We start from the raw sequence: 26,969 nt of genomic DNA, 5'->3' as shown, positions 1-26,969 counted from the left end.
CTATGTACCACAATGGCAGTCAGAATTAATAAATTGCTCTGGATTGCTAACCAAAAGAAATAATTATTTCCTTTAATTAATTTCATATCTGCTGCTGTTCAAATTTGTTTCTTGAAACATTCATTTTACTATATATAATGTATTTAAAATACAATACAAATGTGTTAAGTGAATAGCCATTCCAGGCATGAAATTTAATCTTTGGTTAGGACAGTTTTGTTTTAGAACCAATCATGTGTATACTGCATTCTCATGTTATGATCCTTGACTGTTATGTTATAATGAGATTTATTTTACTTTATTTATGATGCTTTGAGACTTGGCAGCAGAATTTTACAGGAATTTTACAGGAGTAAGGCAGTTAGCAGCAAAATATTATTGAATTTGAAGATTTAAAAAAAAAACATTCAGTTTGTTGATTGTTGAGCTTCTGTGAATTTATTAATTTGTCTGGATGTCAGAATTAGTGAGTTTGCAAAAGAGAGATTTTGTAATAGCTAGATTGTGGATTCTGGAAGGGATACCATATTTCAGCGGATTAATCACTATTTATTTTCTATTCTTGTCTGGTTTGTAGCACGGTCCAACAGTGTGCACCAAACTTGATAACCATGAAGAAAGTGGTTTGTAATATATTAGCTGCATTTTTATGTTCAGGCTGGGACGTCCTGTCCGAGTCAGTTTGGACAGAGATCAAGACATGTTGATGACTGGGACTCGTCATCCATTCCTTGGGAGATATAAGGTAAATTAATTGAATTACATCAAAGCTCTAATTAGTACAGCATAGTTATCCAAGACTGTTTTTTAATCTAATTTGTAGCTTATGCAAGTTGAAGAAAAAATTACATTTCAAACTTTCCAAAAATACTTTTGATGTAACATATTGTGACCAACTGGAAACATTCTAGAGTGAGATGTGGTTATGGTGTGATTATGTTAGACTTGGGTGAGCATAGTTTACAGTTAGATATGGTGGTACATTATGCATGGAGATCTGGGCATATGCAGTTTACACTTAGATATGACAATACATTATGTCATGGCGATCTGGGTGTACATAGTTTACAGTTAGATATGGCAATACATTATGTCATGGAGATCTGGGTGTACATAGTTTACAGTTAGGTATGGCAATACATTATGTCATGGAGATCTGGGCATATACAGTTTACAGTTAGATATGGCAATACATTATGTCATGGAGATCTGAGTGGTCATAGTTTACAGTTAGATATGGCAATACATTATGTCATGGAGATCTGGGTGTATACAGTTTACAGTTAGATATGGTGGTACATTATGTCATGGAGATCTGGGCATATACAGTTTACAGTTAGGTATGTTGGTACATTATGTCATGAAGATCTGGGTGTACTTAGTTTACAGTTAGGTATGGCAATACATTATGTCAGGGAGATGTGGGTGTACATAGTTTACAGTTAGATATGGCAATACATTATGTCATGGAGGAGGTCTGGGTGTATACAGTTTACAGTTAGGTATAGCAATACATTATGTCATGGAGATCTGGGTGTATACAGTTTACAGTTTGGTACGGCAATACATTATGTCATGGAGATCTGGGTGTACATAGTTTACAGTTAGATATTGCAATACATTATGTCATGGAGATCTGGGCATATACAGTTTACAGTTAGGTATGGCAATACATTATGTCATGGAGATCTGGGTGTATACAATTTACAGTTAGGTATAGCAATACATTATGTCATGGAGATCTGGGTGTACATAGTTTACAGTTAGATATGGCAATACATTATGTCATGGAGATCTGGGCATATACAGTTTACAGTTAGGTATGGCAATACATTATGTCATGGAGATCTGGGTGTACATAGTTTACAGTTAGGTATGGCAATACATTATGTCATGGAGATTTGGGTGTATACAATTTACAGTTAGATATGGCAATACATTATGTCATGGAGATCTGGGCATATATGGTTTACAGTTAGGTATGGCAATACATTATGTCATGGAGATCTGGGTGTACATAGTTTACAGTTAGGTATGGCAAAACATTATTTCATGGAGATCTGGGCATATATGGTTTACAGTTAGGTATGGCAAAACATTATGTCATGGAGATTTGGGTGTACATAGTTTACAGTTAGGTATGGCAATACATTTTGTCATGGAGATTTGGGTGTACATAGTTTACAGTTAGGTATGGCAATACATTATGTCATGGAGATTTGGGTGTATACATTTTTCAGATGTGGCAGTACAATGGCACAGCAGATCTGGATTTGCACATTTCACAGTTTAATGTGATAGCACATAATATCATGGGAAATCAGGGTGTGCACAGTTCAGTCAGTCAGAGGTTTTGTTTGCAGTGTATGGCTAAATTTTGTTAACTCCAGATCATAATATCCATTATCAAAGCCCATTGATTTGTTACAGTTTATGCAGTACTGTGAATTCATTACCGCTCTTAATGGATTTTGTGATAGCTACAATCCAGTGTTTAAAATTTAAAGGCACGATGAATATTGGGCAATAAATTTAAAGACACAATGAATATTAGACAATAACCCAAACCCTACAACCCAAATGATCATTGGGTGATAACCCTAAATCTAACCAGTATTTAAAATTTAAAGACACAATGAACATTGGGCAATTCACAATGATGTAAGAGCCTATTGGGAGAATATCTACTACTGTCTCATCCTTTTTTATAGAAATATACATGAATTGATATTTTGAAATTTGTGCATGATATATTCCATTTTCTTCTTAAAAATATATTTAGAATTATTATAATTATTTCTGTTGTTATTAATATCATTGTGCACCTCAATTATGATGTATTGTCTGCTAATTTGGTATCTGTTTTGGGCTCATCACCAGTATTATAAATAGAATTCTTCTTCTTCTTCTTCTTCTTCTTCTTCTTTTTCTTTTTCTTCTTCTTCTTCTTCTTCTTCTTCTTCTTATTATTATTATTATTATTATTAATCACTTTTCAACCTGCAATTTCAAATGCTAACAAAATTGTAATTTTTTGAACAACTACATAAATTGGTATGCAAAAAATACCAGTAAACTCCCCTTGCCGCCATGAATAAAGTATAAATTTCCCATGCAACATGTATAATCATGTAAAGTGTCCACGTAGACATGCATGAGCCTGTTAATTGTCTATGAAACATATACACATTTAATTGTCCATGCAGATATATATATATATAAACTTGTAAATTGCCCATGCAGACCTGTATAAACATTTAAATTGCCCATGCAGACCTGTATAAACATTTAAATTGCCCATGCAGACCTGTATAAACATTTAAATTGCCCATGCAGATATTTAGGCATCATTGTGTTTGCAGAAATCATATTTGGTTATGGAATAGTGTCGAGGAATTGTGTTTCATGATAATCTATCAAAACATTTCTAGACAGTATTTGTTAGTCAAGACGTAACATCATGTTTCTTATCAGGAAGAGCCTATGGAAAATAATACACTCTTGGTAATGCTGTCAGCATGAGACAAATAATACACTCTAGGTAATGCTATCAGTATGTGGCAAATAATACACTCTTGGTAATGCTGGCTGCAAGAACCAAATAATACTCAGGTAATTATATCAGTATGAGGCTAATAATACACTCTAGGTAATGTTGTCAGCATGAGACAAATAATACACTCTAGGTAATGCTGTCAGCATGAGACAAATAATACACTCTTGGTAATGCTGTCTGCAAGAACCAAATAATACTCAGGTAATGATATCAGTATGAGGCTAATGATACACTCTAGGTGATGCAGACAGCATGAGACAAATAATACACTCTAGGTAATGCTGTCAGCATGATACAAATAATACACTCTTGGTAAAGCTGTCAGTATGAGACAAATAATACACACTATGTAATGCTATCAGTATGAGGCAAATACACTCTTGGTAATGCTGTCTGCAAGAACCAAATAATACTCAGGTAATTATATCAGTATGAGGCTAATAATACACTCTAGGTAATGTTGTCAGCATGAGACAAATAATACACTCTAGGTAATGCTGTCAGCATGAGACAAATAATACACTCTTGGTAATGCTGTCTGCAAGAACCAAATAATACTCAGGTAATGATATCAGTATGAGGCTAATGATACACTCTAGGTGATGCAGACAGCATGAGACAAATAATACACTCTAGGTAATGCTGTCAGCATGATACAAATAATACACTCTAGGTAATTCTGTCAGCATGAGACAAATAATACACTCTTGGTAATGCTGTCTGCAAGAACCAAATAATACTCAGGTAATGATATCAGTATGAGGCTAATAATACACTCTAGGTAATGCTGTCAGCATGAGACAAATAATACACTCTAGGTAATGCTTTCAGCATGAGGCAAATAATACACTCTAGGTAATGCTGTCAGCATGAGACAAATAATGCACTCTTGGTAATGCTGTTAGCATGAGACAAATAATACACTCTTGGTAATGCTGTCTGCAAGAACCAAATAATACTCAGGTAATTATATCAGTATGAGGCTAATAATACACTCTAGGTAATGTTGTCAGCATGAGACAAATAATGCACTCTAGGTAATGCTGTCAGCATGAGACAAATAATACACTCTTGGTAATGCTGTCTGCAAGAACCAAATAATACTCAGGTAATGATATCAGTATGAGGCTAATGATACACTCTAGGTGATGCAGACAGCATGAGACAAATAATACACTCTAGGTAATGCTGTCAGCATGATACAAATAATACACTCTTGGTAAAGCTGTCAGCATGAGACAAATAATATACTCTAGGTAATGCTGTCAGCATGAGACAAATAATACACTCTTGGTACACAAATAATACACTCTTGGTAATGCTGTCAGCATGAGACAAATAATACACTCTAGGTAATGCTGTCAGCATGAGACAAATAATACACTCTTGTTAATTCTGTCAGCATGAGACAAATAATACACTCTTGGTAATGCTGTCTGCAAGAACCAAATAATACTCAGGTAATGCTGTCAGCATGATACAAATAATACACTCTTGGTAAAGCTGTCAGCATGAGACAAATAATACACTCTAGGTAATGCTGTCAGCATGAGACAAATAATACACTCTTGGTAAAGCTGTCAGTATGAGACAAATAATACACTCTTGGTAATGCTGTCAGCATGAGACAAATAATACACTCTTGGTAATGCTGTCTGCAAGAACCAAATAATACTCAGGTAATGATATCAGTGAAAGGCTAATAATACACTCTAGGTAATGCTGTCAGCATGAGACAAATAATACACTCTAGGTAATGCTTTCAGCATGAGACAAATAATACACTCTAGGTAATGCTGTCAGCGTGAGACAAATAATGCACTCTTGGTAATGCTGTTAGCATGAGCATGAGACAAATAATACACTCTTGGTAATGCTGTCTGCAAGAACCAAATAATACTCAGGTAATTATATCAGTATGAGGCTAATAATACACTCTAGGTAATGTTGTCAGCATGAGACAAATAATGCACTCTAGGTAATGCTGTCAGCATGAGACAAATAATACACTCTTGGTAATGCTGTCTGCAAGAACCAAATGATACTCAGGTAATGATATCAGTATGAGGCTAATGATACACTCTAGGTGATGCAGACAGCATGAGACAAATAATACACTCTAGGTAATGCTGTCAGCATGATACAAATAATACACTCTAGGTAATTCTGTCAGCATGAGACAAATAATACACTCTTGGTAATGCTGTCTGCAAGAACCAAATAATACTCGGGTAATGATATCAGTATGAGGCTAATAATACACTCTAGGTAATGCTGTCAGCATGAGACAAATAATACACTCTAGGTAATGCTTTCAGCATGAGACAAATAATACACTCTAGGTAATGCTGTCAGCATGAGACAAATAATGCACTCTTGGTAATGCTGTTAGCATGAGCATGAGACAAATAATACACTCTTGGTAATGCTGTCTGCAAGAACCAAATAATACTCAGGTAATTATATCAGTATGAGGCTAATAATACACTCTAGGTAATGTTGTCAGCATGAGACAAATAATGCACTCTAGGTAATGCTGTCAGCATGAGACAAATAATACACTCTTGGTAATGCTGTCTGCAAGAACCAAATAATACTCAGGTAATGATATCAGTATGAGGCTAATGATACACTCTAGGTGATGCAGACAGCATGAGACAAATAATACACTCTAGGTAATGCTTTCAGCATGAGACAAATAATACACTCTAGGTAATGCTGTCAGCATGAGACAAATAATGCACTCTTGGTAATGCTGTTAGCATGAGACAAATAATACACTCTTGGTAATGCTGTCTGCAAGAACCAAATAATACTCAGGTAATTATATCAGTATGAGGCTAATAATACACTCTAGGTAATGTTGTCAGCATGAGACAAATAATGCACTCTAGGTAATGCTGTCAGCATGAGACAAATAATACACTCTTGGTAATGCTGTCTGCAAGAACCAAATAATACTCAGGTAATGATATCAGTATGAGGCTAATGATACACTCTAGGTGATGCAGACAGCATGAGACAAATAATACACTCTAGGTAATGCTGTCAGCATGATACAAATAATACACTCTTGGTAAAGCTGTCAGCATGAGACAAATAATATACTCTAGGTAATGCTGTCAGCATGAGACAAATAATACACTCTTGGTACACAAATAATACACTCTTGGTAATGCTGTCAGCATGAGACAAATAATACACTCTAGGTAATGCTGTCAGCATGAGACAAATAATACACTCTTGTTAATTCTGTCAGCATGAGACAAATAATACACTCTTGGTAATGCTGTCTGCAAGAACCAAATAATACTCAGGTAATGCTGTCAGCATGATACAAATAATGCACTCTTGGTAATGCTGGCTGCAAGAACCAAATAATACTCAGGTAATGTTGTCAGCATAAGCCAAATAATATTCTTGGTAATGCTGTCAGCATAAGACATATAATACACTCTTGGTAATGCTGTCTGCAAGAACCAAATAATACTCAATTATTGCTGTCAGCATAAGCCAAATAATACACTCTTCATAATGATGTCAGCACAAATCAAGTAGTACATTCTTGGCAATGCTGACAGCTGGAGACAAAAGATGATACAGGAGTTATCAGAGACCCAAAATCCAGATTATTCAATAACTGAAGCTGTTAACTATTTTGCTTTACTTTGCTTTGCCCCCCCCCCTTACCTTCCTTAACCAGACATGGCCATAATGTATCCATTGTCTTGCAATAGATAAAACTGATTATGATGATACACTAATGTTTAAAATATACATTAAATAATATCCATTTTGACATAAATAAAGTGTATTAAAACTTAGGGAAAATAAATTGTACATGATGCTTTTTGGTGTTTTGGAAGCCACATTGATGTTTTAAATATGCAATGTTTTCTCATGTATAACATGCTGATTTTGTTGACTTGATAACCCAGTTTATTTCAAATCATTCCCTACTGTGAATTTGATTGGCTGGGTAATTACATTGCACTGACTTTTCATAGGTGTAACTCTGAGTGCCAAAAAAATGGGATTTAAACTGAATCTGTGATGCATTTATTGATATATTGGTGTATACTTTACACATAATGACTATCTGTGACAAAATGGCTATCATTGATCACATGAATATCTGTGACAAAATGGCAATGGTTGGTCACATAACTGACTGACAAAATGGCAATAACTGATCACAAGACTATGTGTAACAAAATGGCAATCATAGATGAAGTGCCTATTAATTGTGCTCTTGTAATTTAAGCAAAATCTTCAGTTCATATTTCTGTTGACATGCAGGATTTTGTCAATAAATATGATTATAATTTGCTTGATCACAGTTCATTACCACATGATAATGTGTATAGTTATTTAGTTGAATCATTAACTAAATTTCGAGACAAAAGAAATGAAGCCATGTAATCTATGTGTTACCAGTAGTATGGACACCCATGCATTAATCAATTGGAAACTAATCAGTAGTATGAATACTCATGCATTAATCAATTGGAAACTAATCAGTAGTATGAATACTCATGCATTAATCAATTGGAAACTAACCAGTAGTATTAATCAATTGGAAACTAACCAGTAGTATGAATACTCTGCATTAATCAATTGGAAACTAATCAGTAGTATGAATACTCATGCATTAATCAATTGGAAACTAATCAGTAGTACGAATACTCATGCATTAATCAATTGGAAACTAACCAGTAGTATTAATCAATTGGAAACTAACCAGTAGTATGGCCACTCGTACATTAATCAATTGGAAACTAACAATTAGTATGGACACTCATGCATTAATTGATTGGAAACAAACCAGTAGTATGGATGCTCATGTGTTAATCAATTGGATACTAACAGTAGTATGAACACTCATGTGTTAATGAATTGGAAACTAACCAGTAGTTTGGACACTCATGCATTAATCAACTGGAAACTAACTAGTAGTACAAATACTCTTGCATTAATCAATTGGAAACTTACCAGTAGTATGGACACTTTTGCATTAATCAATTGGATACTAACCAGTAGTATGAACACTCATGTGTTAATGAATTGGAAACTAACCAGAAGTATGGACACTCATGCATTAATCAACTGGAAACTAACTAGTAGTATGAATACTCATGCATTAATCAATTGGAAACTAACCAGTAGTATGGACACTCATGCATTAATCAATTGGCAACTAACCAGTAGTATGAACACTCATGTGTAAATGAATTGGAAACTAACCAGTAGTTTGGACACTCATGCATTAATCAACTGGAAACTAACTAGTAGTATGAATACTCATGCATTAATCAACTGGAAACTAACTAGTAGTACGAATACTCATGCATTAATCAATTGGAAACTAACCAGTAGTATGGACACTCATGCAGTAATCAATTGGCAACTAACCAGTAGTATCGATACTCATGCAATAATCAGTTGGAAACTAACCAGTTGTATGGACACTCATACATTAATCAATTGGAATCTAATCAGTAGTATGGACACTTATGTATCAGTCAACTGGAAACTAACTAGTAGTATGAATACTCATGCATTAATCAATTGGAAACTAACCAATAGAATGGACACTCATGCATTAATCAATTGGAAACTAACCAGTAGTATGAAAACTCATGCATTAATCAATTGGAAACAAACCAATAGAATGGACACTCATTCATTAATGAATTGGAAACTAACCAGTAGTATGGACACTCATGTGTTAATCAACTGGAAACTAACTGGTAGTATGGACACTTTTGCATTAATCAATTGGATACTAACCAGTAGTATGAACACTCATGTGTTAATGAATTGGAAACTAACCTGAAGTATGGACACTCATGCAGTAATCAATTGGAAACTAACAAGTAGTATGGATACTCTTGCATTAATCAATTGGAAACTAACCAGTAGTTTGGATACTCATGCATTAATTAATTGGAGACATGGAGACACAGAAACAAGGGGACAGGGAGACACAGAGACATGGACACATGGAGCTTTTGAAGGATTGAGAGGATCTACTTTAGATGACATTGAATTACTTGTATATTCATATGTTACGTGTTTATGCTTGAATAAATAGTAATGCAAGAAAGAGTGAAAACAACAAGCTTTGAAAAATATAACAATTTATTTCCCTGGAAAAATACTGTAAAAATAAAAAAATTGAACTTTTGGTTTCCAGAATCAAATCCAAAATTGATACAAGAATAATCCACAAATAAAGTTTTTGCAGTCCTAATATTGAAATGTTCTAATGATTTCAAGTCCTGACGAAGAATCCAAGATGGAAGGCAATGACATATGCTGTAGCCTGTACTGTGTTGACATCTACAGTTCCTTGTACAAACACAAAAATTTATCCTCCGGTCTTGGAAATCCAAACAGAATTTTCAAGAAATGTCCTTGTTCAAGAATTCTGTATGAATACAATAATATTTCCAGAGAAACTAATTAATCTTTTAGAGTCCACATAATTTGGAGAAAAATTAACTAACAACTCAAAAGTTCATTTCTGGTCACAACAGAAGAAAACAACTTCACATCAAGTTTTTAAAAGCCCTGGACTCTGAGATCTCTCTCTCTAAACATCACTATTAATACTAAGTATTTCACAATTTTGAAAATGCCTAATTACGAAATATATTGCAAAATAAAAGATGACGTGACCCCATGTTTACATGTAAAAGTCACATAGCTCCTGTATGTCTTTGATAAGAACCAATCATTTTACTCCTAGAAAAAGTTGTTTACTTGACCCTCAATCAAGACCAGGAACTATGTCAAAAATAGAAGCAAGTGTTTCTATTATTAGGTCTCTAAGTTAAAACTCAGATCAAACTGAATTTTCTGCAAATATCAAATTCTTTGTAAACAAAATTACCTTACATTGACATATAAAGAACAAAAAAGACTCCAAAACCCACAGACAATCAAATCAAATCAAACACAAATTAAATCAAATATAAATTAAATCAAATATGTGTAACAATATTTTATTTTGTGTAATATTTTCATCATGCACAATGTAGTAATAATATATACTAATAATATAGCTTCAAAGATTTGTGTTATTCAGTGGTGTGACTGAGTGATGTGTAATGTTGTAGTGTGACATATGGTGTTTATGGCATGATGCTTTTATACTAATCATTGGTGAAGTTTATATAATGAATGGTGATGCCACAACAAAGTTTCTTACTTTGCACCACAGGTTGGATTCACAAAACAAGGCAAGATTCTGGCATTACAGTTGGAACTCTACAGTAATGCAGGCAACTCAATTGATCACTCACCAGCTGTAAGTAATTAGGCAATGATCAATTTAGAGTTAATTAAGATTCAGATTTTGATAGCTGTTTGTATTCAAAATGCACACTATAACAATTGCATTGTACTAGAATGAATATTGTTGTCTGCTACAGCTATTTGCAGTCAATGAAACTAAGAAATAGATATCTTCCTATAGCATAATAAGTTATGACTATTTAGCTTTCGACCTTATATCACAAGGCCTTCATCAGAGGAATGACTTTGACCTTATCAAAAGGCCTTCATCAGAGGAATGACTTTGACCTTATCACAAGGCCTTCATCAGAGGAATGACTTTGACCTTATCACAAGGCCTTCATCAGAGGAATGACTTCGACCTTATCAAAAGGCCTTCATCAGAGGAATGACTTTGACCTTATCACAAGGCCTTCATCAGAGGAATGACTTCAACCTTATCACAAGGCCTTCATCAGAGGAATGACTTCGACCTTATCACAAGGCCTTCATCAGAGGAATGACTTTGACCTTATCACAAGGCCTTCATCAGAGGAATGACTTCGACCTTATCAAAAGGCCTTCATCAGAGAAATGACTTTGACCTTATCACAAGGCCTTCATCAGAGGAATGACTTCGACCTTATCACAAGGCCTTCATCAGAAGAATGACTTTGACCTTATCACAAGGCCTTCATCAGAGGAATGACTGCTGGACTGGAGTCACATGATCAACTAAATGTTGACCATGTGACAAAAGCCTTCTGTGTTATGGCAGAAATCCCACTCCAGAATCAATGTTCAACACTGGCTCCCCCTCCATAATTTCAATAGCTTCTCTTTTTATCTTTCTTAACTCCTTAAGCATGGAGCTAATATGATCCACTCCAGTCCAGAAATCATTCCTCTGATGAGGGCCTTGTGATGAGGTCAAAAGCTAAAAGGTATCTTTTATCTGCATTGAATTACATTCTTGTCTCATTTATCTAGGTCAGTGCAGATAAGTTCTTTTGTTCAAAAGATAGTTGCACAAACTCAGAAGACTCTAAATTGTCTTCAGTAAAATACAATAATTCCTATTTTTGTGTTATGTAAAGCATTTAAATGGATAAATATAAATAGACTGTATACCTTTGGAAACCATTACTTATACATATAATTATACTGGTCATTGAAAGTATAATGAATTTCATTTAAAATTAAAATATCCAAAGTACGTGATCTCTTTTGCACATGAAACTGGGTTACAGAGTTGCTCTGGTGTGGGGACATTTGACTGTAATTAGGTTTTTAAATCTCTCAGTCCAGCAGTGCATTATAATTATTTTTTTAGTGGAATCAGGATATATCCACACTACTAGCTTTTTTTTTAATCAGGCTACCTCTACATCATTAATTTTTTTGTGGAATAAGGATACATCTACACCACTACCTTTTTTGTGGAGTCAGGCTATCTCCACACCACTACTTTTCTGTGGAATCAGGCTATCTCCATACCACTGCTGTTTTGTGGAATCAGGATATTTTCACATCATTAATTTATTGTGGAATCAGGATACCTCCACATCATTAATTTTTGTGGAATCAGGATACCTCCACACCACTGCCTTTTTTGTAGAATCAGGCTACATCCAAATAATTAATTTTTTGTGGAATCAGGATACCTCAACACCGACCTTTTTGTAGAATCTGGCTACCTCCACATCATCAATTTTTGTAGAATCAGGCTACATTTACCATTTTTTTTTTAGAATCAAGATACCTCCACATGAATGCTTTTTTTTTGGGAATCAGGAGACCTCAACACCACTATCTTTATTGTGGAATCAGCTACCTCCACATCACTAATTTTTTGTGGAATCAGGCTACCTCTACATCACTAATCTTTTGTGGAATCAGGCTACCTCCACATCATTAATGTTTGTGTGGAATCAGGATACCTTCAAATCAATCATTTTTGTGGAATCAGGATACCTGAACATCATAATTTTTTTGTGGAACCAGGATACCTCCGAGTGGCCGAGTGGTCTAAAGCGCTCTCCGTTACGGATCACTGCCATCTCACCTCTGTCTGCGGCGGTTCGAGTCTAGGATTCAGCCAATGTGGGTATGTGAGAAAGCTTGCCAGTAGCTTCTCATGGGTCGGTGGTTCTTTCTGGGGTTTTCCCGGGTTCTTCCTCCACCATTAATACTGGCCGCCATGTATAGCCTATCGTGTGCTGAAAAATGGCGTTAAGCCCCAAAACAACAACAACAACAACCAGGATACCTCCACATCATGAATATTTTGTGGAATTAGGATACCTCCACATCATTAATTTTTGTGGGAACCAGTATACCTCCACATCATTTATTTCTTGTGGAATTAGGATGCCTCCACTTCATCAATTGTTTTGTTGAATCAACATGCCTCTATACCGTTATTTTTTGTGGAATCAGTATTCCTCCACATCATTAATTTTTTGGGAATCAGGCTATCTCCATATCGTTAATATTTTTATGGAATTATGATACCTCCACACCAATACCTTTTTTGTCGAATGAGGATACCTCCACATTATTAATTTTTCATTATTAATTTTTTATGGAATCAGGATACTTTGACACCATTACTTTTTTGGAATCATTATACTACCACATCTTTAATTTTTTGTGCAATCAGCATAGCTCCACATCATTAATTTTTTTGGAATCATGATAAGTCCACTCTGCTACTTTTTTGTGGAATCAGTTTACCTCCACATCATTAATTTTTGTGTGGAATAAGGATACATACAGTCAGGCTATCTCCACACCACTACTTTTTTGTGGAATCAGGGTATTTTCACATCATTAATTTATTGTAGAATCAGGATACCTCCACACCACTGCCTTTTTTGTAGAATCAGGCTACATCCACATCATTAACATTTTGTGGAATCTGGACACCTCCACATCATTAATTTTTTGTTGAATTAGGATACCTCAACACCTACCTTTTTGTGGAATCTGGCTATCTTCACATCATCAGTTTTTGTAGAATCAGGCTACATTTAAGATCATTATTTTTTTGGTAGAATCAAGATACCTCTACATGAATGCTTTTTTTATGGAATCAGGATACCTGAACATCATAATTTTTTTGTAGAATTAGGATACCTCCACATCATTAATTTTTTTGGAACCAGTATACCTCCACATCATTAATTTTTTTGTGGAATTAGGATGCCTCCACTTCATCCATTGTTTTGTTGAATCAGCATGCCTCTACATCATTATTTTTTGTGGAATCAGTGTACCTCCACATCATTACTTTTTTGTGGAATTGGGATACCTCCACATCATTAATTTTTTGTGGAATCAGTATACCTCCACATCATTACCTTTTTGTGGAATTGGGATACCTCCACATCATTAATTTTTGGGAATCATGCTATCTCCACATCATTAATTTTTTTAATGGAATTATGAAACCTCCACACCAATACCTATTTTGTCAAATGAGGATACCTCCACATTATTAATTTTTTGTGGACTCAGGCTACCTCTACTTCATTAATTTTTTGTGGAATCAGGATACTTTGACACCATTACTTTTTTTTCTTTTTTGGAATCATGATACTGCCACATCTTTAATTTTTTGTGCAATCAGCATAGCTCCACACCATTAGTTTTTTTGGAATCATGGTAAGTCCACTCTGCTACTTTTTTTGTGGAATCAGTTTACCTCCACATCATTAATTTTTGTGGAATCGGGATACCTGCGTATCATAATTTTTGGAATCAGGATCATACCTCCACATCAGTAATTTTTTTGTGGAATGAAGATACCTCTACATCTTTAAATTTTTGTTTAATCAGGATACCGCCACATCATTCATTTTTTGTGGAATCAGGTTACTGCCACATCATTAATTTTTTGTGGAATCAAGATATCTCCACATCATTAATTTTTTGTGGAACCAGGATATGTCTATGCCACTACTTTTTTGTGGAATCAGGATACCTCCACATTATTAATTTTTTGTGGAATCAGGATACCTTGACACCACTTCTTTTTTGGAATCATGATACCTCCACATCATTTATTTTTTGTGGAATCAGGATACCTTGACACCACTTCTTTTTTGGAATCATGATACCTCCACATCATTTATTTTTTGTGGAATCAGGATACCTTGACACCACTTCTTTTTTGGAATCATGATACCTCCACATCATTTATTTTTTGTGGAATCAGGATACCTCCACATGATTTTTTCTGTGGAATTGGGCTTCCTCCACATCTTTGTTTTGTTTGTGAAATCCTGATACTTCCATGCCACTACTCTTTTCTGGAATCAGGATACTGCCACATCTTAATTTGTTTTTTGTGGAATCAAGGTAAGTCCACACCACTACTTTTTTGTTGTATCAGTATACCTCCACATCATTCATTTTTTGTGGATTCAGGATACCTCCACATCATTCATTTTTTATGGAATCAGGATACCTCCATATCATTAATTTTTTGCACAGTCAGGATACCTGCACAATGCTCCTTCTAGACATTATGTGGACTTAGATATGTTTGCTGGTATTTAAATTGGCAATTGAATTCACTAACAACATACATATTAATAAATGAGACAGATAGTACTGGTGCAATGTAATGCACGCCCATATTTCCGGCCCTTGTCTGATTTGTTTCTTCTGTTATTGCATTCATTATTGCTTTAGTCAAACCTCTCATTAGCTCCATTTCTCATGCTGTTTTGGCTGCAAAGGAATATTATATTCATATTTGGCTATGATGTTATTTTATTGGGCATTATTGTTTTGTTTAACATGTGTATAGTTGTTGTAACTAAATATTTTGATATTTATTGATGTTGATATTTTTCTACATACTACATACATGATATCTTTATTCTGAATAGGTTGCTAACTGATACCAGTACTAGGTAAATACTGTGTTATGTTACTTTCTCGACAGGTGTTGGATCGTGGCATACTCCACTGTGATAATGCATACAAGATCCCAAACTTGAAAGTGACTGGTTACCTATGCAAGACCAACACTCCATCTAACACAGCTTTCAGGGGGTTTGGAATTCCTCAGTGTATGCTGATAGCAGAACAGTGGCTTACAGATGTAGCCATTTACCTGGGAATCTCACCTGTTCAGGTCTGTTATGTTGCAATTATTGTTGGAATGGTAAAGGAGTGATAGTAAATGTAAATATTGGTAGAAGTTCAGATCCTTGTGAACACATTCTTCTCATTGCTAATGACTAGCTCCAAATGAAGAACAGAACATAAAGCATTGTTTTTGTTAGATGTTCGAATCAAAGAACAAGATGTTTTTGCCTGGAAGTTGAAAACAGTAAAGCAATAATCAGTACCATTCATTGTCTTTGGTTCCATGCAAACTATTTTTTGTTGTTATTATGGTGGATCCTAAATAGAGGACACATGCTAAAGTTGTACCTCTAGCTAAGTTTAAAATAGTAAAGCTGTTTTAGCATTGATTGTTGCCCATACATAATGAATAAAATGGGAATGAATGACTTATTAATTTATGTCATATAACCTCTTCTCTCCAGCTCCTTATTTTGAGAATAGGACTGGTTCCATATTACTGAATAATTAAACACCCTGAGTCCTTGGACCACGATAATATTTTTCAAGCTAGACAACTTTTGTTATACTATGTGAAAACAAAAACAGCATTGAGGTCTTGGACCATTGTGATGTACAACCCACATACTTTCAGATTTTGATCTCTGGACCACTTACTTTAATTATACTAAAACATTACTATTATAGTGAATGGAGATGATCACTGGACCAGCAGCTATCATGCTATTAGTACAACAATAAATGGTAATACCAAAATGCTGCAGTTGTTGTATTAAAAATTTCCAAAAATGAAATGGCATGAACAAATATCAGCTTTTTTGAGACTTCTCATTTATGTGTTGGCTTGATTGGAGAAGACTGAAAATGTATTTTTGGGCCCTTGATAAATGTCATAATTATTCATTAAGTATCTATACAAACAAAAATGGACAGGAAAAGGCAGGAGAAAAAATGAATTAAAAGAACAATAGCAGAAAATAGAAAGAAATACTATGCTAGTGTCAATCAACCAAATGAAATGAGTTGGGTACTATGTGCCATAGTACATGATCTTAATAACTTATGTGATTGATAATGCAGTCCATGCAAAGCGTGATCACTGTAGACCAACTTATGAAAATTCATAATACAAAATATTCTGAAATGATTTAATAAAATAAATCAAAGTGTAGAACTATTTTGTGATAAATTCATCATTGGTATATGCGTGCTTACATTAGGCAATTGTTCACAATAGACATTTGTTCATAATATAAGTGTTCAAAGGAAGGAAAATCTCATTTGTTGATAAATATGAGTTATCTCCCTTGATTATATCTTTTTGGTAGAATCAGGTAAAAAATCTATGAATTTTCATGGTACAAAACACATGTAAAATGTATATGAATGGTACATAAATACATAAATGATGCATACATAAATTCTTTTGTAATGCCTGGAAGAGTGCTGATTGGCCACTTGTTGCATTGCTTGGCTCAGATTTGTGAAACTTTGCAAGCAGATAGGAGATTGGACTTAACTAACATTATGGCCTCAATGGTCATAGCTAGTTGAAAATAAAGTCAATGAAATTCGTGATGGGGTGCAAAATGGTGACACCAATTGCATTCTGTTCTAGACTTTATGTGCTTTTGAAGCCAATATATTTAGTGTTATTTATATTTACATTTTATTCTGTAAGCATTAAGCACTTTCTAGAAGGTTATTTTCCACTAGGTAATTTTTTGAAATGAAAATGTCATTTATGATCTGAGGTCAAGTGAAAGACACTATAATCTTGTTACTAATTCATTCATGCTTTAAGATCTAACAGAATCAATTATGTATTATTGTTGTGTCCGGAAGTTCATTTGAGCTGGAATTATTTCTTCAATTTATTTGATTTAGTTAGTAGTGAATGAAAATATGGAGTACTCATAAAAAATATTCTTGGACAGAGACATTCACAGGGACTTTCTAAGAACATTTTATTTAATTAGAGCATAGACTCATAACACAAGATAGTGATATGGATAAAGGAAATATATCCTAGATGGTTCAACTAGCTAAGCATATCCCATAAGGGTTTGTACTTGATGTCAACTCATAATGCTGCAGCCTACTAGTTTAAATAGGTTCTGATTGTATTTATAAATGGTTGGATAGGTTAGCAAAGATAGTCAACACTGAAGTAAAATGAAAAAAAAAATACAAAACATACAGTATTCACATAATTATAACTCTGTGGTCATAAAATAAGTAATAGAAAAGAGTGAGAAGCAACAAGCTTTGTAAAATCAACAAATAATTTATTTCCCCTAGAATACGAAAGTGAAAAATGTAAAATAGGAACATAGAGTATTGCAAATTAAATCCCAAATACAGTAATCCTAGAATTACTAATGCAAGTCCTAATGATTAATGTTCTAACTAAACTATAGTGGTATTCCAAAATAAATTAAACACTGAAGGTGTTGATGTGCCAGTGATGGCTCTCGTTGCGGTGATGTGACAATAGTCTTTTGTTGGATCACAATAATGCAATCACAAAATATATCCTTATATGAATTTCACTACAAATCAAAGTCACTATGTCTGAGAATATAAGTTTAAATGATGAGCACTTAGTATTTCCAGAGGATAAATAATTAGAATAAATAAATTCCAGTCCAAATGAAATACTGGACACAACAATGATTCTGCCTCATGATCTTATACCACAAATGAATGTTTCTAAAATCAAGATTATATTGTCCTCTACTGGACCCCAGGTCACAATTAAAATTTCTTTAAAAAAAACTATTACCTAATGGAAAATTTCATTCTGGAAGATTCCAAATGTTTCTGAGATAAAATCTTAGTTATAATTAGAAAATCACTTACCAGAATTATAATATAAAATGTGGTAAACAGAATGTCCTTGAATCAGGCCAACATAATAATTAACCCATACTCAGAGAGAAGATATTTAATATGTATTAGTTGTTTACAGAATGTAAACAAAAATCATTGATTCAGGTCAGGTAGAAAATGAACTTGATTTTGGACAAGATCAAGTCCAAAATACTATTATCCATAGCATATAAGAAAATTAAAACAAATTTTAAAAAAAAAGACTAACAAACATGGCAAATTAAATATGCATGAAGATGAAAGGAATCTTTAAAAACAAGATTTGTGACAGCATTTTTCCCAACTTTGTCATGGAGCAACAAAGCTGAAGAGCCTTCTTGCAAAGATAGAGATGATATCCCGAAAGGAAGGTATATATGTCCTGTTTGTAGAGACATTAATATCTATTTCAGATACCTGAGTATATATCAGATTGTTCGTTATGACAGTCATCTCTTCATAAAAACACTTATGAAAAATAATCCTGTTCATGAAGTTTAAAGTGAATAAATGTCTGTCCACATACCATACACTGTACAGTATCTGTATTTTGTTCATTAGAAGATTCTGATCTCAACTTTTTCAATTTTTTTCTCGTGATAACTTGTTTAAACTTGTAAGTTCTAACCAAAATAGTTAGCTAAAAATCTTTGTATGTCATGTCAATATTTTAGAAACTAAACATTGAACTTTTTCTGAAAGATATGGTGATGTCTTTCACAAGCATTCTACCCAAATTGTTTACCACTTTTTTCCTATCATCTCTTATCAGCTTCATATCAAATGGCATGAGGAGCCAGATATAATCAAGGTATTTGGCTTTAGGTTTGGTATATGGTCTTTATTCTGACTTGAAACTGATAGCTGTATGTAATAATATGATGTGTTTGACACAACAGCCATCTTTGGAAACCTTGTTATTGCTTGCCTGTCCTGAATGGATGGCCATATCATTATGGGATTTGTACTAAATTACTACGACTAATGTTTATGTGGTCCTCAGTGGAAATGGTGCTGTTTTGATATCTAATATGGCCACCACGACAGTCTTCTTGACATTTATTATTCTCAGTGCTGCTGCTGACCAGGATGTCATATTGACATGGGGTTTCACCAGAAGACTTCTTGTGCAGTTATTTGGTGTCAGTCTGATGCCTAACATGGCTGCCATGATGATCATATCTAAAATATTGTTCTTGCTATCTCTCCTGAATGGATTGTCAGGACATTATGTGGGTTTTACTAAAGGACTTATTCTGATATCTAGATGGACATACATGAAAATGGTGCTGCACAGAATCCAACATGGCCACCACAGTGGACATCTTGAAAATCTTATCAGTATTCTTTCTGAACGGATGGTCATGTCAGCATGAGGTTTGTACTAAAAGACTTTGTATGCTGTCCAGCTGATCCTAAATGAAAATGCTGCTGCTTAGACATCTAATATGTCCACCACAGTGGCCATCCTGATTCTCCTGCAGTAATGATCATATCAGCCTATGATAATTCATAAAGACTTATTGAAATGTGTTGATGGTAGTAAATGAAAAGGGTGCTAAACTGACCACAATGTCCATATGGATTGTCCTAGTATTGCTACTTCTCCTGAGTGAATGGTCATATTGATATTGTGCTTTCACCTGAAGACTTCTTATGATGTCTTGTAGGACCTGAATGAAATTGGTGTACTTCTGATATCCAATACACAAACATGTCAGCCATCTTGAACAGCTCACTACTGTTGCTCTTACAGAAGAGGAAGCCATACCAGCATGTTTTCACAGAAGACTCATATAAAATATTGTACCTAAATCAAAATGATGCTTATCTGACCTGCCATATTGCCTGTTATTACTACTCCTTTTAATAATCTATATTTTGTGATAAAATTAGATACCTTGGAAGAGGTTTTGTAGCCTTTATTTTGAAAGGATTAACTAGATTTTCTCTCTCTGTTCTAATGGATAGTTAGATTATAATCCTACAGGGAAATAGAGGTTTTCTTGTGTAATGCATCACAAGGGTAAAGGGCTGTATATAGTGTAAATTGTAAATAAACCTGTAAATAGGAGAATTGTTTTATTGATTTATTTCTGAGCCCATTATGTTACAATATCATGGGGTGCTTAGGGGCCCTGAGTAGCCGAGTGGTCTAAAGAGCTCTCCGTTACGGATCACTGCCATCTCACCTCTGTCTGTGTGGCTTCGAGTCTAGGATTCAGCTAACGTGGGTATGTGAGAAAGCTTGCCAGTAGCTTCTCGTTTGTCGGTGGTTCTTCCCAGGGGTTTTCCAGGGTTCTTCCTCCACCATTAATACTGGCCGCCATGCATAGCCTATCATGTGCTGAAATATGGCGTTAAACCCCACAACAACAACAACAACATCATGGGGTGCTTATAATAAGAGAGTTTTATGGTGTCTAGTCGGTCCTAAATGACAATGATGCAATCTGACCCTCAATATGGCCACAATGGTAGCCATCTTGAAAATAGTTTTATCTCTTTTCCTGTGATAGCTAGTTGGTTCAAAGTGAAAATGGTGCCAAATGCACATCCAGAATGGGTGCTATGATGGCTGTCTTGAAAATCTTTCTGTTACTTTCTGTTACTACTCTCCCTGAATTTATGGTCATATTTGACATGTAGTTTTCCACTAGAATGCTTCTAATTATATCTAAATGAAATTGGTTCTAATCAGACATTCATTATGTTTCCTACATCAGCTCATTTGCAAATTTTGTTCTTGTCGAATAATATCATAAATGTTTTCAGCATTCAGCAGTTAATAGGAAGAAATGGTCACATCTTAAATTCCTGGAAATTCTTTTCATACAGCAGCAGAGCATCGGTCCCTTCAATGGACTCTTGTTTAAGTTTTTTCATAGCATCATAATCATTTAGATCATTTCTGGCATCAGGACTGAGTAGATATGTTTGTAGAAAAATCATAATCCAGGTTATTTGTGTACTGTTATCTCAGTATTCTTTATTTATGAAATTGAATGTCTTTGTTCTGTTTTGTTGCATTCAGTGATTTCAATAAGGAGATCTTTTAATATAGTATGTGTTGTGTTGGATTCTTAAAATAATCATCAAATTACTACAACATATTGTCATCACAGGCAGTTGCTGCCATATGACCAGGTGCTCCACTAATCCTAACTGCTGTCTATATCCATTCTCATGGATATACTTCATTATTGGTGGCTAACAAATATTGCTGCTGTTATCTGATTCCAATTTAAAATGTTTCAAATGATCAGTAGGACAATTTAATATCATCCAAAATATAACATACTGAATAAAAAATATTGCAAAACAACATACTGTACTCAGAATCATACAAATCATAACATAATGTATTCAAAATCATACAAAACATAACATAATATATTCAAAATCATACAAAACATAACATACTGTATTAAAAATCATACAAGACATAACATGCTATATTAAAATCATATAAAACATAACATACTGTATTAAAAATCATATAAAACATGTATTACTGTATTAAAAACCATACAAAACATAGCATATTTTATTAAAAATCATAAAAAACATAACATATTGTATTCATCCAAATAGAACTTTCTTTGGTTCTTTAATGTCATACAAAACATAATATATTCAAAATCATACAAAACATAACATACTGTATTCAAAATCATACCAAACATAACATATTGTATTCAAAATCATACAAAACATAACATACTGTATTAAAAATCATATAAAACATAACATACTGTATTAAAAACCATGCGAAACATAACATACTGTATTAAAAACCATACAAAACATAGCATATTTTATTAAAATTCATAAAAAACATAATGTATTGTATTCACCCAAATAGAACATTCTTTGATTCAAAATCATACAAAACATAGTATACTGCATTAAAAATCTTACAATGCATAACATACTATACTAAAAATCATACAAAACATAACATACTGTATTAAACATCATACAAAACATAACATATTGTATTAAGCATCATACAAAACTTAACATACTATATTAAAAATCATACAAAACTTAACATACTATATTAAAAATCATTCAAAACATAACATACTATATTAAAAGTCGTGCGTTGTTGTTGTTGTTGTAGGGTTTAACACCATTTTTCAGACCAAGATAGGCTATACATGGCAACCAGTATAATTGGTGGAGGAAGAACCCTGGAAAACCCCGGGAAGAACCACCGACCCATGAGAAGCTACTGGCAGGCTTTCTCACATACGAACGTTAGCCGAGGCTGAGACTCAAACTCACGCAGACAGAGGTGAGATGGCAGTGATCCGTAATGGTGAGCACTTTAGACCACTTGGCCACTCGGGGCCCCAAAAGTCATACAAAACATAACATATTGTATTAAAAATCATACAAAACTTAACATACTATATAAAAAAAATCATTCAAAACATAACATACTATGATAAAAATCAAGCAAAACATAACATATTGTATTAAAAGTCATACAAAACTTAACATACTGTCTTAAAAATCATTCAAAACATAATATACTATATTAAAAATGATACAAAGCATAACATACTATATTAAAAATCATACAAAACTTAACGTACTATATTAAAAATCATTTGAAACTTAACATACTATATTAAAAATCATACAAAACATATCATTTTAAAGGTCATGCAAAACTTAACATACTATATTAAAAATCATACAAAACATAACATATTGTATTAGAAATCGTACAAAATGTAACATACTATATAAAAAAATCATTCAAAACATAATGTATTAAAAATCATACAGAACATAACATATTGTATGCTCCCAAATAGTACATCTGTGATTTTTTTCAGAGAAAAAACTATTCTGATTATGTTTGTATGTTTACTGCACAAGTATCATGTAATACATTGACAAATTACCTCTAAATTAAAACTGATGTACAAAGGATGACTTAGTTATTAATACGTATTTTCTTGCACTACTCTTTTAGTTGAATATTGGTCTCTAAGCATGGAACTTTACATGGAAAAGTTTGCTTCAGGGTCATTACATAGAAAAAGATGGGAACATGGTTAGGGTTTTGGTTAGACTTTTTTGAGTATTGATCTCCAAGTAAGGGTCTTTACATAGAAAAGTATGGAAAAGTTCATTGTCACTAATTGCATATACAAAACAAATGTTTGAAAATTCATAAAACTTGCATGGGTCACAATCATATACTCCTGTAATACTTAAATGAAAAGTGTATGTTTATTAGTGACTTTTTAATTATGAGACATTTATTGAAATCACATGAGTTTTTCATATCAGTAGACCTGAAGGTGTAAATCACAAAAGATTCCTAAATACATCATACACTGTTTTGTTGATATAATTTCTTTCTTTCATGTGACTGTAATAAAGTTTATTGTATTTGATTTTTTTCAGTATTTGATAACAGACATACATTGCAAGCATATCATTTTGCATCCAATCTGTCCCAGAGTTCATAGCAAATTGACAGGATACATTTACTTAATAAGTTACATTATTTTTATAACTTTATGTCATTTTGCTATGATAGTACAGTAAAACCTGTTATGAGACCACCCCTTCTGCCAACCAAAAGTGGTCTCTCAAGACAGGTGATCTCTTGTAAGAGATGAGTGAAAATGGACTGGTTTCCAGGGTCAATAAATAGCATTGTTGAAGAAGAAAAAATACCTATACTCACTGTACATGTATCATATCCTTTTTTCATAAATCTTGTTAAATATTGCAAACATTCCTCTCAAAATAGCTTTATATAATAAAGATATACATCTATCAAATTTATATTTGAACATCACATGAATATGTACCTATATTAGTACATGTACATGTATATGATTTGTGAAATGAACAGAGGTAATATTTATCATATCTATAAGGTAACTTCACATGGCCATACCTTTAAGAGTTGTTTCACATGTAACAAAAATTGCACAGTTAGCTATGATATATATATCTTCTATGCACTTAATCACTTTTCTTTATGAAATCCATTATACTTCTTTGTTGACATTTTTTACTCAGCTGTTTGGTCTGAACATGTATCTCCATTTCTGATCAAAGAAGCAAAATTTTGGGATCACCATGTTGTAAAGCATATTCTTTAATCTCTTTTAAATGTTCTATGACTGTAGAATGTGAAATAACCTGAGGCAGAATTTCACCAACAGATTTCTCATTGTCACTATCACTGTCTGCAGTTGGAGAAGTACCTGATTTACTTGGCTGCTTTTTTGCAAGCAGTCTCCCCTTTTTCACTTATTTCAATTACATTAATTCTTTCTTCCAGTGTTAGAATTTTTCTTTTTTTCATTGGAGGTTCTGCCATTATTATTAGTGTTGACGTAATAACAACTAGATGTATTTTGGTTTCAATCAGGTTTTGGGGAAATGTGGAATAAATATACATTATGTACCAATGAATGAAACCAAAGACATAATTTATTTTGAGTTTAAATCACCAGCGTTATAGCTCGATAAACAAAGGTTGCAACCATATGCACCCGGTAAACAGATGGTGGCTTGGTGAAACACTGTAACAAAAGAAATTTTAAAAAAAGAATCAGGAAATGATTCTTACACTTACTAGTATTAAGGACAAAGAGCTCATCCCCCCCACCCCGGCATTATGGATTAACTGGAAAGACAAACAATATACTCAACCCTACACTGAAGCCCTTTCAAAAGATTTCTCACTGGGACATTAGGACTACTGATAATGTGTGGGTTTTCACAAAGATAAAGAAAAAATACAAACCTCTAAATTGACTGTATGTCCATCATTACTCCCTTTCATGAAAAAATGGTTAATCATACTGGCTGTTCACATGACTTTGGCACTACAATGGTGGTTAGTGACATCTACTTTAGTCTGGTTTACTGCAGTTTACAAATGACACCATATGCTGGACTTGTAAATTTCACAAAACTGGTAGCTAGCCAATTTTTAAAAAAATACCTTATTATAACAATCTTTACTATTTGTGCAGTCATTGTTACAAAGGATTAAATGATGTTTAGTGTTGTTTATCTCGCTACATGGTTGTTCAATTGTAATGTAATTTAATATGCACTTTGTTTGCATACTACATGTACATGTATCCTGAGCTCTCATGTTTACAAAGAATTAAGTCAAGGTCAGTGGTGTTGATCTGTTTTTTTTGCAATGTGGTCGTTCATAGCCGTGTCGAAATGCATATTTTGCAAAGACATCACAGTCACTGGTCACGTTCAGCAGATGGTCACTCATAACAGAGCATTAAATAATAAAATAGATCCGTGCGTTAAGATTGTGGTCAGAAATGACAGGTGGTTGCTCATAACAGAGGTTGCTCATAACAGTTTTTACTGTAACAATAAGAACACCAGGTAATAACTGTGACAATCTAAATGTCTTCAGAACAGTTATTTTAAAAATAAAGCAGGATCTGTACTCAAGCTACATTAAAATTTCTAGTTTGAACAGTTGTACAAATACACAGATGAAAGCAGCAACAACTGGCGCATCCATGTTAAAGGGTATATTTGATTTACACAGTGCATGGATTGGCTCCTTATTATCTTAAATGTAACTTCAAATTTGTTAAAATGTAAATATGTATGAACTAAGATCTGTTGTTGTTGCTGTTGTTGTTGGGTTTAATGTCATTTTTCAGCACACAATAGGCTATACATGGCAGCCAGTATTAATGGTGGAGGAAGAACCTGGGATAACCCCGGAAAGAACCACCGACCCATGAGAAGCTGCTGGCAAGCTTTCTCACATACCCACATTGGCCGAATCCGAGACTTGAACCCATGCAGACAGAGGTGATATGGCACTTGGCCAAACTATGAAATTATATGCCACCTTATATAAAGTCAGCTGACTAATGTCAAACTATAAAAAGTTTCTTGGTCAGCATCTACAGAAACAATCATTTTTGCTGCTACTCTTTCAATGTTGTTATATCATGTACTCATCTATAATGTTTGACATGTTTGCTGCGACTCCCTGCATGTACTCATCTATAATGATTGACATGTTTGCTACTACTCCTTGAATGAATCCTGTATGTCTTCATCTATAATGTTTGACATGTTTGCTACTACTCCTTGAATGAATCCTGTATGTCTTCATCTATAATGTTTGCCA

At 33.8% G+C, this 26,969-nt stretch overlaps 1 protein-coding gene across 1 annotated transcript in view; it reads left to right on the top strand.

Moving 5' to 3' along the window:
- The window catches only part of LOC149805584 (xanthine dehydrogenase/oxidase-like), a 196,360-nt gene that overhangs the window by 97,591 nt on the left and 71,800 nt on the right, over positions 1–26,969 (top strand). Inside the window, exons 21-23 of the mRNA XM_089950219.1 lie at positions 658–745; positions 10,782–10,868; positions 15,789–15,980. Of these exons, the coding sequence (XP_089806345.1) occupies positions 658–745; positions 10,782–10,868; positions 15,789–15,980 (367 nt within the window). The remainder of the gene's footprint in view (positions 1–657; positions 746–10,781; positions 10,869–15,788; positions 15,981–26,969) is intronic.

Source organism: Sinohyriopsis cumingii, chromosome 2 (genome assembly GCF_028554795.1).
Source record: "Sinohyriopsis cumingii isolate HCF-2022 chromosome 2, ASM2855479v2, whole genome shotgun sequence".
In the NCBI taxonomy this organism is placed as follows: domain Eukaryota; kingdom Metazoa; phylum Mollusca; class Bivalvia; order Unionida; family Unionidae; genus Sinohyriopsis; species Sinohyriopsis cumingii.
This window is presented reverse-complemented; position numbering and strand designations above follow the sequence as displayed.